At 30.3% G+C, this 19,568-nt stretch overlaps 1 protein-coding gene across 1 annotated transcript; it reads left to right on the plus strand.

Annotated features, from left to right (window-relative positions):
- The first annotated feature begins 9,530 nt into the window (after positions 1 to 9,530).
- On the plus strand, positions 9,531 to 13,062 carry LOC110654673 (uncharacterized). The gene is made up of 6 exons (XM_021810740.2): positions 9,531 to 9,815; positions 9,952 to 10,434; positions 10,544 to 10,693; positions 10,853 to 10,948; positions 11,343 to 11,773; positions 12,078 to 13,062. Exons 1-6 carry the CDS (start codon positions 9,707 to 9,709, stop codon positions 12,678 to 12,680), a joined length of 1,872 nt encoding a protein of 623 aa, XP_021666432.2. The 5' UTR covers positions 9,531 to 9,706; the 3' UTR covers positions 12,681 to 13,062.
- The last annotated feature ends 6,506 nt before the right edge of the window (positions 13,063 to 19,568 follow it).

The raw sequence follows: 19,568 nt of genomic DNA on the forward strand, positions 1-19,568 counted from the left end.
GGCTCTCGGTCAGTATCTCCAGAACCTACGCGTGGCAAAAGCAACGCGCTAAGCAATAATGCTTAGTGGTGCAATAATAAAATAAAAGGAAATAACAAAAAATAAATATGTATTGAATGTATCGATGTCTTACTTGTTTTGTACTTGTTATGTTCATTATTTCATTAAATTTATCCACTTTCATTTTTGGTTGCCCAAGTAACCTATACTGGACGATTGGACTGGATAAACAGGTAAACTGGCACTGGGTATCTAGTACCTCGGACGGTCACACCATCGGTCACATATGCATCTCCCGGTGTGCAACAGAACAGCAAATAAGCTGTAATGACAATAGGCACAAGGCCAAATATTAACACAATGTCAGAATGGCTAAAAGCCATGAAATCACAGAATGGCATAATGCCATATGCAGTACTGCTAACTGAACCATATTGGCATGCCAAACTATCCAAACCAATCTTGTTAGGTATACTAGGGCATTTGATACTTTTGAATTCTTCAATTTTTGAATTTCAAGTTTTGGTGTCACTATTCACTTCACTAGTCAAAAAAAATGTTGACTTTTGCATAGAAAATAGGTACATTGGTTTTAACACTCCCAATGTACCACATTTTGCATTCAAAACTTGTTGGAATTAATCACCAATACCATTTCTAAGCTTAAAACTAAGGGAGCAGAATTTTCAGTTTTTGTACCCTAACTTTACTATTCCATTAGTTACTGTTGCAGTGGGAATTTGAGAATGTGATAAACATTAAAGTTGTTCCTTATTTTGTCTAGTTGAATTTCTTTTTTTGAATCACTCCATTTGGAGTTTTGTAGCTCCAGTTATGGTCCAAAAACCACAGCTGGCCGGATTGAAAAATTGCAGAACTGACCATATCTATAGTGCAGTGAACAGTGACTGCAACTGCCTTGTTGGATAGGTTCTGGTCATAATTTGGGGTAGGTTTCTTCATGAAAATTGTTTTTCTATATCTTAACTTGTTGCTGTAAAAATTTCAGGTCAATTGGGCCATTCTACAATGAGTTATGGCCAAATGAACAATTATTGTTCATTTGGTCATTCTGCAGAATCTGGTTGTAGGACATCCGGATTGGGGCCAGTTTTTGGTCCACTTGCTTTGGTCTTTTGGGCATGGTTTCTTCACCAAAATTGTGCCATTATGTGTCTAGTTTCATGTTCAATTGGCCAAACACCAATTGAACCTACACAGCCAAAGTTATGGCTGTCCAAACAGGCTGGACTCACAGCCATCCTGCTGGTTACACTAGGCAGCATACCAAATCAGTTTGCAATGCCATAATTCACTTCAAGTTGTGGTCAACTTCCCTCAAATGGTCACTAATTGACCATTAAAATGTTCATTCACCATTACATAAGCAAAGTCCAAGTTTCTCTCCCAAAACCCTAATTTCCCATTTCAATTCACAACACACACCTTAGTTAAACACTTTCATTCATTACATATATATATATACACTTTAAACACCCTCTCTAGTCCACTCTAAGCCCATCAAAACAATCAAAATCATGACCCTCACTAGGCTACCGAATTCCATGGGGTACATATACCTAAGTTTTACTTCATTTAAGTTACACTTTCATACTCATTTTAAGTCCCTAACATGGAGTAAGAGAGATATATACATAAATAAGCACTAACCTTAGTAGGGCAGAATTTTCTCTTATGAATTCTTCACTTTCTTTTGTTTTCTTGGCTGCCAAACACTTCTCCTTGATGTGGGTATAATTTTTTGTGAAGGGAGGATAAGGTTTTGAGGTGAATTGAAGTGGGAAATGAAGCTTAAGGGAGCTTTAATGGTGGTTTGGGTGGAAGGGAAAATGGGTTACGAGAAATGGAAGAGAATTGCAGAAATTGTGTTTATTTTTTTACTTCATTTTAGTTATATTTATCTCATTTTAATTGGCTTGTCAATTTCTAATTGGTGGGAAGCTTTTTAATGATGTCATCCTATGTCATAAATCTAATTTAATTCCATTTCCTTTTTCTTTTCTTTTCTACTCAATTTCAATTCAATTTTTAGCAATATTTATTTATATTTTATGTTATAATAATTATTTACTTAACTGGACAAGTCGGCCAAAAATTATCTCTGAAGGCGAAATGACCAAAATGCCCTCCGTTTGGCTTAACGGGTCAAAATTGTCAGTACCGATTGAAAAATTTTTCTAAATATTTTCTTGGCATTCTAATGCCATAGGAACCTCAATGACCCTTCTCTAGAGTCCCAAAAATTTTTTATAATTTTTCCTCCGGGTCTAGGGCTCCTAGTTGCGAGAACCGCAACTTCTCACTAGGTTACCCATCGCTAGGGCACCGGCTCATTTAACTTGGTTTTATTTTATTTCTAAAATTTTTACTAAATTTTTCTTATTAATATTTGAGTTAATTATGGTTCCTCACTTTAGTTTAAATATTTTTCCGAACGTTCTAGCTGTCCGGACCGACACCGGTCACCGGAACAGTAGAATGTACGGAGTTGCTACCGAGAGAGTGTTACATTGCATGTTTGAAGAATGAAATTCAAGCTCAAAGATGCTAAAAATGAAGTTTAAAAATTGATGAATTTACAGGTCACTGAAAGTTGCATAAGGAGTTGCACAACCTATGCAGCTTGTATTAAGAAAATGTAAGAAATGCTGAGAGTTGTCGAAGGTTGCATAACTTAGTGCATAGGCTATGCACTCGTTTATGTAAGAGCCTAGGAAAGCAGTTCAAAGTTGCCAAAAGCCACCCAGCTTCTTGCATGGCCATGTGATTGCTTATGCACTTCATAGAAGGCAAAAATTGAAACCCATCGAAAGATGCACAACTTCATGGACAGCTTGTGCACTTACTTATGGAATAGACTAGAAAATTTCCCAAAGTCATTGAAAGTTGCATAGTCTCCTATATAGCCTATGCACCTACCTATGCAGTATCACAAAGAACCTCTGAAGCTTGCCAAAATGTGGATAGGGGCTTGCATGGCTTTGCAAACTTGTTTTCACTCATCCTTTCTAGTCCTGACTCTGCACAAGGTGCTGCACAAGCATAGTTCTAGCTATGCATCTTCATAAAAATTGGCTGAAGTGGCAAATCACTACACACATGCAATGACCTCATTCAACACCATTTTTAGTCTATTCTAGGTCTTTGTTAGGGGGTATTTAAGCCTCCTTACATCACTTTTTATTGTAAGAAGAAAATATTGAAGGAGGAGAGAGAAAAGAGTAGTCACACGCCATTTTTTGTTTGAAGAGCTTGGATTCTTCTTCTTCTTCGTCATTTCTTCACACCAAACATTAGGTTTTTTCACTTTTAGTTTATTTTCATATTTTATTTCCTTCTTTGCTTAGAATTTCTTGTATTAAGTATGGATAATGAATAGTTCTTTTAGATTCTAGAGTTTGGGATGTAATATTTAAGATACTTTATGGATTTGAACTGGTTAGTCTAGATTTTATGATTATTATGAAGTTTTATTCATTTCTTATGTGCCTCATGACATGCTTAGTGTAGGATTCCATTAAGTTGTGTTCTTAATCATTGGTTGAAAAATCAAAAGGAGAAGATCTAATGATAGATAATCAAGAAATTAGACTTAATTAGCTTAGATCTATAAATATACTAAGGATTAAGAGGATAAACAGATTGATTAAAGAAATTAATGGGTCTTGTTTAATTTTAAACTCTGTGAAAGTAAGATTTAATTAATCAATGCACTATTTGTCTCATTCGAAAGAAATTTTAGAGAATTTTAGAATTTATCTCCTTAAAACTCTTAATCTTCATAGATCGGACAAGCTAGGATAAATTCGTATTTGATTTGAATATTAACCCTTGACTCCGAAATCTTCTTTTTACAATGGTTGTTTGATATTTTACTTTGAGTGCTTAATGCAATCTATTTTCATCAATTTTCATTATTAATTTGTAAATTTCTACATTTAGCCTATTATTAAATTATTTATAGTTTGAACTCAATTTTGCATTTTTATACATTAAACTTTAAATTTTTAATTTTTTTAATTTTTATGATTAAATTATAATTTTAGTGTAGTTTATTTTACATCAAAAATTTAATTTATAGCAAACTCTTCATGTGAACATCTTTTTCTATATTACTTAAATGTTTCGTGCACTTGAATTTAGGGCATACCAAACAATTCTTATTTTTAAAAGAAAAAATTATTTTTAACCTGTGTACATAATCACTCATTTGACATTTTATCATTAGTTACTAGTCCACATATGCAAACCAACATGGTTAGGATATAATTTTTCATATTAGGTTTGTACACGTGAAATAATAAAATATCAAAAGAGTAATAATCTGTTCCATAAAATATAATAATGTATGCATGTTAAAAATATTTTTTTTAAATAATAATTACTTTTCTTAATTTAATTATCATTCTTTAATTGAATTGCCATTTTATATAATTTACTTATATAGAATGATTGATGCACTACAAAATTACTCCCTAGACACTTTCTGTCCTTTATCTGCTAGTGTAGCTGAATACTGTACTTCCTTGCACGAAAACAATATTAGATCAATAAAAGCTCCTTTGTTTTGAGTGATAGGCTAGGACATGCAGCACCTACTAACATTAGGCGCGTCGCACAACTCGAGTACAACACCGACCACCCGTTCTTCATGTGCAACATGATCTGCATATCCATTTTAGCTGGTGCGTGTGGGATCCATACGGAGTCCCATCTATCACAGGCGCCCACTATATGCTAATAATTATAGATGATTGTGCTCATTCAACATGGACCAACTTCTGCAACACAAGACTCAGACCTACCATGCCCTTACTGTGTTTCTGAATTTTGTTCAAAATCACTATCAAGCTAAACTGTGACAATATAAAATTTGTCAAAACTCATTTTGTCTAAAAAAAAAAAATTGTTTTAGTAAAAATAAATTAAATAAAAAATAGAAATTAATTTATTAAATTAAATTTATTCAAACTTTATTATTTTATTTTTTTAAAGAATAAGTTTAATTTGACGATATTACACAATAAGATTACCTAATTAGATTAATGTAAAAGAAAATTATTTTTAAAATTATAAAATGAATAATTTTATAAAAATTAATTACTAAAAATACAAAAAAATAATAATTTACAAATATAATGTGAAAGTAAAATTATTTACAAAAATAATATTTGCTCTTAAAAACATAATTGGGAAATGAGTTTTCCCGAAATATTAATTCAACAATTTTTTGTGAGATAACACAATCATATGTTTTTATAAATGCCAGTTCAAATAATATTTTGAGAAGCACGTGAAATAAAAAATAGAAAAAAATATTTGCTTTTACAAACCACATTGGAAAAAATTTTTCATCACACATCAAGAAAAATTTATTAGTTTAACCTATCAAGAAAACTCTTTTTCTAGTAGCATTTTTTTAACAAATATTATTTTTGTAAATAGTTTGATATTCACACTAAATTTTTTAAATAGTTTTTTTAATATTTGTTTTAATAATTAATCCAATTTTTAAAATATACTAGTTTAATGCATTATTATTATTATAAAATTTTCATTTTCATTATATTGTTATCTTGAAATTTTATATCGTAATATTATTTAATACAAATAATTTCAAAACTTTTTTAATATATTTAATAAATATTTTTATTTTTTTAAATTATATACTATATAAATGTAAAATTAATCATGTATTTTTAATTAATTCATATTAATTATGTAATTAATATCTCAAGTAGACAAAATTTTTTTTCTTCTTTTCCTTTTCATATCTTCCTTTTGTTTTTATTATTTTAAAAGTATAAAATATAATAACTTAAAATTAATATTGAGAGGAGCATAAATTAATTAATATTGAGAGGAGCATAAATTTTCACATAATATACGCAAAAATAAAATTAGGATTTCTTATAAACTTATAGTCAAAATCAATAATCTAATTAAGATTGATTAATAAATTAAAAATAAAAAATATGTTCATACATATAAGGATATTAACAAATTATAGTTTATCTATCGGTTAAAAAAAATTATAGTTAATCTGCATTTAAACTCATTTTTATGTAAAAATGATATTAATCATGACAAATATTATAGTATGCATACATGTTAAATATGAAAAAATAGGAAAATTAATCTATCTTAACCTATATAAATATAACACTAAATATATTAATTAATTTAATTTTTATTAGCCAATTAAACTAGAATTAAATTAATATTTTATTGTTATAATACTAAATGACTTGGGTATTTTTTTTGACAATCCTATTATTCCCCCTTCCCACTTTTATCTACGTTATAGATATATATAGATAGAAAAATATCACATAAAGTATAGCTAGCCATTTGTACCAAAAAAAAATGTATATTTAGTTATATGAATAGGAATTTTTCTCCAAGTAGAGTACTATGCATGTGCAATTGCATAATTAATTTGATATTTTTAATATATTAAAATAATATTGATAAATTTAAAGCTTTTTCCTTCAATGTATTATAAATAATGGGTATTTATTTATTTATTATATGGCTTATATTAATTGAAATTATTTTTTTATAATATAATTATAATAATTGTCTTTTTTTTCTTGATTTAATGGCTATATTGAGGAAAATATATATTTTTTAATTAATATATGAAAAAGATATTGTAGTTTGTTAGATTTTCAACAAATGTCGATAATGAGCTGTATAAAAAAAATATTAATCTACGTAATTATACTAATATCTTGATTTAATTTGTTAATTTGATTTTTGTTATTTAATAGATTGTATTTAATTTTTTATATATGAAAAAGATTCTTTTATAGTAAATTATTAGTTCATTATATATTTAACATAGAAAGTATGTATTACAAAATAAATGTATAAAATCACATGATCATCAAGTTAGGTTTTTTTTTTTTTTTTTTTCTTTAACCCAAGATTCATCATAAGAGTTCTATTTGTATTAAAGTTTTATTCGTATTATAGTAGAATTATTAAAAATAAAGATTTTTTTTTTACCTTTACATATTTTTCTTAAATAATATAGTTTTATATTATTATATTAAAAATTTTAATATTGCTCTTGAGTTATTGAATTAGAATTAAAATTTTAACTTTTATTGGATATATTGATTTTTAATAACTAATTAAATTTAATTATTTATTAGTTTAAATAATAACAAAATATATTTTTAAATAATATAAATCATGAAGAGCATTATTGACAATGGTAATGCCCCCATTATATATATTATTATGTTATATTATATTATAGATAGACGATAAATAAATTGTATTTTTTATTTTTCACTTATTAATTTCTTATTTAGTTAAATAATTCTTATAAGTTTTATATTTAATTGAAGTTATAGTACAAATATAACTAAGAATTTTAAATTTATTCAAATATTAAAATTAATTTAAACACTAAAAATATAATTGTAATTAATTTAAAAAATAAGAGCATTTTTAACAAAACCAATCTCCTCCCTTCCCACATTTATATATGAACACATTTATATATAAATATAGATTGAGCTATTTTAATTACATGTTACTATCAATCATTCCTAATTAAAAATGCTTTTGAACAACAATTGTTAATAATAATATTAAATGTTCCTTTTTGGTCTTAATGAGAATTAATTATTGTATTTTATTTATATCTTATCTATGTTTTAGAGAATCAATGAAAAGGAAAAATAATTACAATCATCTTTTCAAAATCTGACTCAATGGTGAGGGCATGAGATATGAGGGCTTAATCATCTATTTCATTGTCCCAGTCTACAATAAATGAAGTGAATGCACAAAGTTAATCATCATCATCTAATTTCTGATTGCCAACAAGTAGAAGGGAAAGAAAAAGAATAAGGTGATCATATATTTCATGGAACAAAGAAATGAATAATATATTTGTCAATTTTTTTATATGACCAATTGAATGAGGCAAAAAGAGTGAAGGAGGGTGGAAGCCTCAAGCTTATTAAGCAGTTGCATATGAATTGAACTCCAAATTAGGGCTTAATTTAGTTAAAAAAGGATAATATGATGAATAAAATAAAGGCAAAGAAAAAAAATTTATGTTGTTACCACTGATGCATTGACAAAGACAAAATTAAAGTGGGATGAAGAAAAAAAATAATGGTCATCATAATAAATGATATTGTTGAATGGAATGAATATATTGAGGTATATATAAAATTTCAACTTTATCACTTATTTGATTATGGCTTTTGCACATTTTTGCTTCCATATAAAAATTAATTTGTTTTAGAAATTCCCTTCAGCACATGAATATCAAAAAAAAGTATGAGAATTGGGATGATATTACTATATTATATGAATGTGAGAGCTACCACAGATTTTCATGATTTTGAAATTGTAAGACAAAGTGATCAAATTTGGTATATTCAAATATAAAAATTTGTACAAGATATGTTAATTTGGAATCATTATTATTATGCCAAGTCATTTTATATGGATTCATAATATAAAAAAAAAATCATAAAAAAGTTTTAATTCGTTCAATCTGATGTTAATTTTAAAGCAAAAAATTAGTATTTTAAAATTTAATAATATCATAAAATACATATAATAAATCTAGATACATGGTTAATTAGAAATCCAAAAATAACTTTAAAATTTTAAATTTAAATTTTGTAATTAATTTGACTTATCAAATAAAAAATTTTTCAATTATGGACTGAAAATTTAAAATTTACAGTTTACAATTTAAATTTTAAATAAACTTCATGCATAAAATATAATATAAGTTTCGGTTTCTCCTTCTTCCTTAAGCTCTGTAGCCAGCTCACAAGTATAACTTTCTAAACATATAATATTATTTCAGACAAAAAATCATATAATATTATAATGAGAACAGACAATTGAAAAAGAATAATACAAAATTTAATGTGATTTAATTGTAAGGTATACGTCCACGGAAATGATAAAAGAAAAAATTTTCACTATAATAAAAAGAGTAAGATACAATCGCTTAAAACTCTTAAATCCTAATGTATTTCTCTAATATCTCACAACTCTATCTCAAAAGGGAAAAATATTATAATATTTATACTAGTTCATACCGCACTCCCAAGAATGTCAGTGATGTACTCCGAGCCAGGGCCTATCGGCCTGTACCTTCTACTACCACCACAGATCTCACTTTTTATCCTAATCTGATCACAGTGCAAAATTTTTGCACAATTCGGATCCATGAAAATACATCCAAATTTTGAGCCAGAAAATATAACATCTCTTTTATATTCTTGAAAATCAAGCTTTTAATCCGCACATTATCTTGGTCCAGTTCCAACGTGATGCATGATTATCAGCTATTTGCTTTATTTAATTATTTATCTTCCAAAGGGCAGAATGCTGCAAGCATCCCAAAAGTAAAAGCGTAACGCTGCCAATTTCCTTTTCCTTTATGCTTGGAGTGCAGATAAGTTTCCTTTGGATTTTGCATAAGTTTCGGATTCACCTTCTCACCTTCTTTATTTTTATTTCGTATGATCACTGTCATACAAAAAGAGCGAGAGTGAAAAGACAATCTGGGTTCCCATGCTGAAATTTTCTTTTCCTTTTTCTTTCTATTTTGTATAAATGATTAATCGTTCTAGTGGAGTATTACACATAGTAAGATCACTTTCACTTGTCATATCATATATATTAATTGTTAAGCCTCATGTCATCATTAAAAATAATTGACAGATTGAGGATTGTAGTAAACACAGCAAGGATTTGGTGGAATGTTTTGGCCAAAAACTCATCAGGAGATCAAACAAAGCCACAAGGTAATCCAATTCTAATAGATTAATTATGTGCATCAACGACTCAGTCTAGGTACTCCAGTTGTTTTCTCTTGAATGCTTTATGAACAAATCGCTTAATTCAAAATCCTTTTACTAAGAAACTAATTAACATTGGCAGGGACAGAGGGTGATGTTTATGTTCAATTTCGTCCTCTATGCAAGGCTATAGAGAAAGATGATTTAAATGCTGTGAGAGACTTCCTTCGCCTTCATCCAGATGCAGTACACACAAAGATTTCACATTTTGGTGGGACAGCACTTCATCTTGCAAGTGCAAGTGGAAAATCGGAGATAGTGGAGTTGTTGATGGAGTTGGCGACTGAAGAAGACTTACGAGTACCTGACATCAATGATAATACAGCTCTTGCAATCGCTGCTTTTGTTGGAGCCACAAGAATTGTAGAATGCATGATAGAAAAGAACAGTAAGTTGGCTGAGATTCCAAGTCAGCAATTTTTGCCAGTCACAGTGGCATGTAACAAAGGCCATAAGGATATAGCCAGATATCTATACTCCATCACTCCATTTGACTTACTGCTCCAAGAAAATGGAGCATATGGATCTTTGCTTCTTCATGTGTCCATATTTAGTGAAATGTATGGTAAGAGTACTGACATGATCACTAGTCATTTTCCAAGCTTGCAAAAAGGATTTTACTTATTTCTTTATTTATTTTGATTGATTTTGTTTGTTTCTTTGGACAATGCAAGACATTTCCCTACATCTTCTCCGGAGATGCCCACGATTGGCAACGACACCAAACTATCTGGAAACCACACCTCTGATTCAAATCTCTGCTTTAAGGGATTTATTCCCCAGTGGACTCCGATTTGTGTTTTGGAAACGATGGATTTATTCTTGTTAGTACCTCTTCCTCTCTCCCCCTTTTTATTTTAATTGCTTTTGTTTTATTTTAAAAAAAGGTGCTACTGGTAGAATAATTTCACATGGAAAAGAAAGAAGTCATGACTATTTATATTGTTCTGTGTTATTTAATACAAGTTCATTATTCATCAAAGGTATTCAGATGCAACTACCTACTGCCCAGGACAGTGATGTTCGAATACGCATTCCACAAAATGGCCACATGAATCCTAGGAGCACTTTAGCACGAGGTATGCTTCTCGGTTATCTCTCACAAACACTCTGAAAAGAGAGACGTATGGCATAATGTTACGCATTTAAGGGACTTATATCATATGCAATCCGAAGCCATGTTCAGCTAGATATTTTGTTTAACTCCTTTTTCTTTTTGTACATGTATAAAAATGAAAATAATTGGGAGATGATCTGGGGACCTTCACTTGGATCATTTTTGTTATTCACAGTGAATTGATTTAATTTTGCAGGGCTAGGTCATTGCGAACACTTGGTTCAAATTTATTTCAATTGTTTGGTACCCTATATTCAATTTCAGACTCTCATTCCCTTTTTATTTTATTTACCTTCAATTTTTAATTGGTTTTTAAAGGCTTCTCACATTTAGCTTCGTCTTACTTATTAATGAAGGACTAAAGCAGATTTATGATACAAAGTTGACCCACACCTATGGCCTTGAGCTTTTACATTTGATGTCCGAACATATATCAACTATAGATGACACCAGAATCAATGAAAGCGGATTGTATCAAGCATTCCTTACAGCTATCGACAATGGGATCATTGAAGTTGTTATTGAGATGCTTAAAGCCAATCCCATTCTTTTAATTGTAATAGACAGCAATGGGCAAGGCATCCTTCATCATGCTATTAAATATCGGCAAGAAAAGATTTTCAGCCTTATATATGCGTTGGATACAAGGAAGCACTTGCTGATTTCTGGAACTGACAAAAAGAAAAATAACATTTTACACACTGCAGCGATGTTAGCACCTCCTAGCCGACTTGCAAGCATTTCAGGTGCAGCTTTACAGATGCAAAGAGAGCTACAGTGGTACAAGGTGATCTTCACTTACATTAAACATTTTAGTTAAAAAAAAAAAAAAGCTTGAGTCTATATGTATTACCCTTCTCATCTACTTATCATCATCTTCTTCTTTTTCCTTTTCTATTTCATTTCTGAATCACAAAAGTCAAAAGGAATTTTCTTCTTTTTGGTACTAATACAAATTCTTTCAAAAATTTCAATCGCAAAATTTTTTGCCTAATTTAGCTAGTAGGGAATTTAGTTTCATAATGTAGGGCAAAAACCTTAGTATTTTGAAAATATTTCACTCATATTCATACCTCAAGATTTTCATGCAGGAAGTGGAAAATATTGTGAATCCTTCATTTAAAGAATTTATCAACATCAATAATGAAATGCCAAGGCAAATATTTTCTGATCAGCACAGGCAGTTGATGGGTGATGGAGAGAAATGGATAAAGGAGACAGCAACATCTTGTACAGTTGTCGGTGCTCTTATCATAACCATTATGTTTACTGCAGCATTTACTGTCCCTGGTGGTAATTTTGAAGAAACAGGCTATCCAATATTTTCACACGAAAAATCGTTTATGATTTTTATAATATCCGATGCGATTTCACTTTTCGCTTCCTCAACATCAGTATTGATGTTCTTAGGAATCCTTACATCACGCTACGCAGAGAATGACTTCCTTAAGTCCTTGCCCACAAAGTTAATTATCGGTCTTTCCACCCTTTTCATTTCAATTGCAGCCATGATGGTAGCATTTTGTGCTACTCTTATAATAATGTTAAGGGGAGAGCTCAAACTTGTAATTCCAGTTACTTTATTGGCTAGTATTCCAGTCACCTTTTTCATACTGCTACAATTTCCTCTCCTTGTTGAGATATTTGTATCCACATATGGGCCAGGCATCTTTGATAGAAAAATGAAGTACTAGTACTGAACATACTTTACAAGGAAGTGGTATCCTCTTCAACATTTTATGGGTCAAGAAAGTAATAATGACTTTTGTTATTGAAATCTCTCTCTCTCTCTTTCTCACTTTACTTCATCCTGGTACCACCGCCATTATGTAACTCTGTGATCAGAATAATTGTTCAAATGCAAATAGATTCTGTCATATTGCTTTGGAATGTGAATAGCTCTTAAGGCGTGATTTGAGCTAATAAATTTGTGTAGTTATGCTCATTGTCGGGCTCTGTAATATTGGTACCCACCAACAACCCCAACCACACCACCCCCCGGCCCCGCCCTTCTCCAACTTAATGGGTTATTGTGATTTACCGTTATTCAATATATTATACATGAATATTCCTCAACAGTGAGTATTTCACTACAAGAAAGTAAAAAAATACCAACGACATTTATCGACAGAACGCATTGGATTGGTAATTACCGATTTATTACCGACCAAGTTTAGAGGAGAACTAATTCTAAAAGACAAATTATAATTACCTACCAAATTACTGATGCGGTACCTGCGAAAACGTTGCACCAAGTTGACGTGCCTTTGAGAGCTACGTAATGACCTCAATATATATATATATATATATATATATATATATATATATATATATATATAGTTGTATTTAACTTTCAGTTATTATTTAGGTAACAATACTGACGACATTCTATTGTCGGTACATAATGGTGAAAATATTAAATGCTTCGTAAATCGTATTGACATAATATTTTAATATTTATAAATATTTAAACAAACATCATTATCATCAGCAAATTAATAAAGGAAAATCATATTTAAATATATATGAAATTTCTTAACAATAAAATAATCGTTCGTTTGTAAGTGTAATAAAGGAAAATTGCATTTAAATTTTTATAAAATATCTTATCCATCATTGTCGTGGGTAGCTTTAACAAAGGATAATCAAATTGAAATATGTATAAAATAAAGTACTAATGACAATACATTGCATGTGTAAATATAATAAAGAAAATCATATTTTAATATTTATAAAATAAATTATAACAATGAATACATAAGTTGGAGAAATAGACTAAGGATAAGAGACAGGTTACGATGCAACATTTGGATAAATTGTAATTGGATATGGAATGCATAAGAAGCGTTATGATAGAAAAAATGACCAGATTAGTCAAAAGCCTCTAAGTTATGATAGAAGAAATGATCAGATTAGTTAGAAGCCTCTGACTCCACCTTCACTACCTCCTCAAAATTGACTTATTAGGTACTGCATGTGAATGCATTGGACTTTATTATACTTTATTTTATTGTTTTGAATTTTATATTTGACTTACTATAATTATATCAAGGATGTTGTAATAATAATAATAATTGTTGGACTTAGCAGTTTTAATATATATATATTGATGATAATAAATAATTAGTGTGTTACACACTAATTTACCTTAAAAATATTTGACCTAATTCACCTTCCTTCTTGAGTTGCTCAAAGAACCCACAATAACAAAAATAATAACAATAACAACAATAATAATAATAATAATAATAATAATAATAATAATAATAATAATTGTGCTATATTCGGGTTATTATTAGTTTCCTTGATTTATTTTTTTCCTTTAAACTAATAATAAAATATTTAAAATTTGAAAAATAACAAAATTATATTTAAAAATATTAGACCATTGTTTGTTGTCGGTACTTAATTTATAAAAATAAAATAAAATAAAGCAACGCCCATTTACTAATGACATAGCCACAACAATACCGACTACAATGCCACCATTTACTAATGACAATTTTGGTCGATAAAATTACCGGCGACAAGAAAAATGGTCAGTAATTTTTATCTATGACTTAATTACTGGTCGACCCCATTTTAGTTGGCAATTCATCAATAATAACCATTACCGACCAAAAGCCCCTAATTACAAGTGAAAATTTTCATTTTAAAATCCATTTAATTTGTCTCTAAAAATTGTTTTAGGGGTAAATAATATAATTTGTAAAATTATATTGAGACAAATTAAGTTATTTTGACATTTTGACATATAAATGTATTTGTCTTTAAAAGTTAAAAGTTAAATTAGTGTTAAATATAAATTTATCTCTATATCTATTACTAATTATATTTAAGGATAACAATAAATGGGATAAATGTTTATTTGTCTCTAAAACGAAATAGAGACAAATAAATAATTTTTTGAGACAAAATTTTAAGTCTTAATAAAACAATTTTGGTGTAGCGAATCCAACATCAGTAAACAAATCACAGCACAAAAAAGTCACAAAAAAATAGAGCATGAGAAGATAATTTGGATACATACAGACAAAAACAAAATAGGAATTGATCCCCTTACTCAGCCACTTAAGACCAATTTGTGATCAAAGGAGCAAACCAATTGGCCGGGAGCACAGTGGAAGCAGAAATCCTGGCTAAGGATAGCAATTTCAAAACTTTACACAAGCAATTCATCAAACAGATCACATGCATTATGCTAATAAAGAATCTCATGCAAATATGACCAAAACAATCACAACACTTGTGTTGGGCAATTGCTATCAACCCAATTTTGAATTAGGAAGCTAACAAATTGAAGAATCATACAAGGTACAGGAGTTATACCCCTGAAGTGTGGAAACACATTCATCCCTCACGCAACCTAAATTGAGACTTTTAAGTGTGAACCCTATAATCTATCCACACAAACCAAGTGATTGAGATACTCTAAACTCTTAAATAGAACCCGTCCATTGAGACACCTCTCTTGGCTGATCCACATGAGCAAGGGTGAGGTTTTTCAACTTTTGGAGAAAAGCTATGGATGTAGGAACTCTTCCTATGGGTTAAAGAAAGAGACTCTCTTTATCACTAAAAAAAGCAAGAAAAATAATTAGGGAGTAACAAATTCAAATTTCTCCCATGTTTGCTAGAAGAAAGAGGTAGAAAAATAAGAAGAAATGGCGGATTTCATGGCTTCAAAAATTGGTTGAGAGATTCCATTAACTGTCTCTCTTGCCATTTTATACATGAGCTAATAACTTCCTTAAGAAGCTTTGGATCATAAGGCCACTGTGCTTCCATGTCTCTCTTTCTCAAAGAAACACATGGAAGGCTCCACTAAGCCACATAAGCCATTTTAGCTTTTACCTTCTTGTGCTATAGTCTGAAGGCCTCAGCCACCAAGCTTATGCCCATACAGAGACATCCCATTAACACTTCGTAGTTAGGCCCATTTAAGTTGTCATCTCATATTAACCCAAAGTCAGCTAAATGCTCTTATCTCATAGGAATATAAAGCTCAAGAAGTTAATGGATTAATATGGAATCTTCCACTTAGCCCAACTTACTTAATTCTTGTCCATAAGAGAAAAGCCCATGTCAATCTCATGAATATGCTTTTCTTCTTCCCTTATTTTATTTGGGCTTACCAATTTATATCTCATATACATTAAGTCAAAATATTATTTCTTCTTTTGTTTATGTTTTAAGCCTAGCCATTTATATCTCATATAAACCAAGTCGAAAATACAAAACATCTATTTATGTGAATTTAGTTTCAAGACATATTAGAGACTTTACAATTGAATTGCAAACCAAATTCAATAATTTAATTAATCAAATTAATTTATGCCTTGATCACTTTAGTTTAATTATGTGTGACTTTCTAGGTTCACAAGTAATTAGCAATGAGATTATAATATCAAAACTAAGATATTACCCGAAACTAATTTTATACACCAAAAGTGAAATCCCTATTTTGTCTTGGGCTCTCATAAGTCATAATTGACACCTAGCATAACGTGTTATGACTACCCAACTACCAGTGAATATTAGTTTTCTTTTACCAACATTCTATGAATTGTGATCATGCTTATCATGCACTTGAATCCCTTCACAAAGTTCCAATCTTAGCTAGTGTCATGGATTATGTTAAACACTTATTACTTAGACTATATGACCTCATCTGGATTTCATTCTTAATTATTGACTTACCATCAGGAACTTCTTTCTTACTAAGTCTATCTATCTTGGCCAAGGATTTTGTTTAATAAAAAATATTCAGATAGCATAGGACTTCATCATTATTTAATCAAGGTAATGAATCCCATCTTGAATGGATATCTATCTAAACGTATAACTAATATAAGACAACATATGCCAATATATCCATGCGTCGCTAGCACAGGTGTGTAAGCAATATCAAACTTAAGCCACTTATACATGAGATAACTGTATCATCTCCGGTTAGGAAATTATAAGCACTATTATGATCTAGATGACAATTCATTGATAAGAGTAAACCCCATGTGAATGTCATTTTAGTATCACTTGTTTGACTTATTTAAGTGCCCATAGTACTTGTCTTGACATCATAACGTTAGACAACATAAGGCTCACTCTTCTACTTTTATTAATATCTCATACTAATCTATGGAGACAAATAGAGGTGACAGTCTAGTCGAATAGATCATGCCTAACAAATTAGTATCCTCTACTATGAACAGTTTTTTAAAGTCTTGTACTAAAGAATTCTATCACTCATATTCTCAACACTTAATAATGGAATCTCTAACCAGATATTTATGAACTTATTCAACTAACCCAAACTTTATTTCATTTATTAAAAGAATATGATCTTATTATGGATTGGGATTAATATTTACAATATACAACATTATAGCATTGCTCTAGGGCATATTATTAACAACTATAACTTCGATCTCTTAAATCCAAATACAGGCATTGGAGCAAAGCTGCCACCAAAACCCAATCCATATATCCATAAATAATAGTGCATCAAATAGTGGTGTACCTAATATAATAACTAAATATACATGTAGTTGATGCATGAACATGTCAGAAATATATATAATATTATTGAAATCATAAAAATATTTAATATCCAACTCATAGAGTTGATGAGCTGATTGCAACTGGTCTAGCTAGAAGGAAGAAGTTGACGGGCTCAAATCACTTATACAGACATGCAGATGTCTATCAAACATTGATGGGAAGATAATTAACAACTAAAAAAGCAAAATAATGGTTTTATGTTTTGTTGAAATTTTGGTGGAGTCTTCTTTATACCTATGACCTAACAGGGAAGGAAAACATAGATATAGGCAACAACAACCTCACAAATGGCCTTGGGGTCACATCACTCATTCACTCTACCCATTTGGGGCCTGGTAGAACCTTTAATTTATGTTTGATGTCCAAACTCCAACTGAGATCCCTAACTTCTCTATAGTCCAATTAATTATCTATGGAGTTCCAAAAATCATGAGAATATTCCTAGGGGTTCATTTCATCATCCTTTAATCATATAAATTTATTTTACTTAATTTCAATAATTTAAAAATATTTTATTAGGTCTTGAGCTATCTTATAGTTTAAGCCAAAACATAGAGTTGGGTTTAAGCCTATCGACACTAATTCTGCTGCTCGAAAAGCATCTAAAGCATATCAAAATGCTAAAAATCCCTATTTTTGGTACCCTTGAATGCGTGCATATGTAGAGGTAGTGAGAAGAATAATGACAATGAATTAAAGGATTTAGAGGCTTTTGGGACACTTTAAAAGCATCTAGAATGGTTAAAAAAATATTTTAAAATTACTTGAAGTGAAATAAAGTGGAAAATAGAGAAAAATATACCTGGACCAAGACCTGAAGCTTGTGCCATTCAAATAGGCCATGGTCTAAGGCCTCTAAGGTCCCTAGAGGGGTAAGGAAGCAATGGACTATGAACTAAGCTCACTAGGCCTTACTAAAGACCCATTTAGCCAAGGCTTAATAAGCTACCTGATAAACTTGTATCAGATAGATATTCTTATGCATAATTGTATTGCATTTCATAGGATTTAAGTAGTTAAATCACATGAATTTAAGTTAATTTCATTAGTTTTTATTAAAATAGTTGATCTCCACTAAATTTCATATTTTCTATATCGTTTTAGATGTTCTAAAAGGAAATCCAAGGTATAGGAGTAAACTAGACAAGTTTGAAAAGAAGGCAAAGAAAGGTAAGTTACTGCACCAAAGTACACGGGTCATGTAAAGAGAAAGCCAGACCTATGTAACCTTCTGGCAGGAGAAAACTAAAGGAAGCATGAAGAGCCACAGTACATGGGCTGTGTAAATGACCCCATGTAGCTCACCAAAACCAGTGTAACCTTCTGGACATTTGAACCTGAAGAGCTAAGGGAGGAAAGCAGTACATGGGCTGTGTACCTTAACCCGTGTAAACCCTATGTGCCCCGTGTAATCTCTTGCCTCCCACTAGAAAGAAGCCAAGTGCAGTCTAGAGACTTACACACCCTTGGGCCGCGTAGTGCCACATGGGTCATGTACTATACAGCAGGCAACTTCATAATTCAATTCCAGCTCTAGTTTTTGCATGCCGAATAGACTTCTAATGCCCTTGAGACTCTAAGACGTAACCCTCAGACACCCAATATAAATACCAGAAGACAGAAAGCATAAAAGGGGAACCACTTCAATAGAAGACTTCCAATTTAGCATAGAAAACCCTAGTTTCCAAGCTGTTTGAAGGAGAACAGCATTAGCATCAAAGAGGAGATCTCTCAGTCGAAGTTCCACAAGTCCAAAGTTATAGAATCTTTCTCTGGGTTCTTTTGTTTCAATTCTTCATATTGGGTTTATGTTCTTTTACTTTAATTACATTATGTTTGTTAAACTCACCATGAGTGAGTAGTTTCTTTAATTTTAGTATTAGCAGAGTAGCACTTTTAATTTTTGTTATGGATACACACCGAGTTTTATTTAATGAAATTGAGTTTTGTGCTTTGATTCAATATTTTATGTCCTTAATGCATGCTATGTGTTGGTACCCATTTAGCTATGATCTAAGATA

The sequence above is a fragment of the Hevea brasiliensis genome, chromosome 14 (assembly GCF_030052815.1).
Source record: "Hevea brasiliensis isolate MT/VB/25A 57/8 chromosome 14, ASM3005281v1, whole genome shotgun sequence".
In the NCBI taxonomy this organism is placed as follows: Eukaryota; Viridiplantae; Streptophyta; class Magnoliopsida; order Malpighiales; family Euphorbiaceae; genus Hevea; species Hevea brasiliensis.

Excerpts from the sequence above, each read along its gene's own strand:
- LOC110654673 (XM_021810740.2), top strand. The coding sequence starts at position 9,707 with ATGTCATCATTAAAAATAATTGACAGATTGAGGATTGTAGTAAACACA. Across the intron at positions 10,949-11,342 it reads TAGGAGCACTTTAGCACGAG|GACTAAAGCAGATTTATGAT; the intron begins GTATGCTTCTCG and ends TTATTAATGAAG. Across the intron at positions 11,774-12,077 it reads GAGAGCTACAGTGGTACAAG|GAAGTGGAAAATATTGTGAA; the intron begins GTGATCTTCACT and ends ATTTTCATGCAG.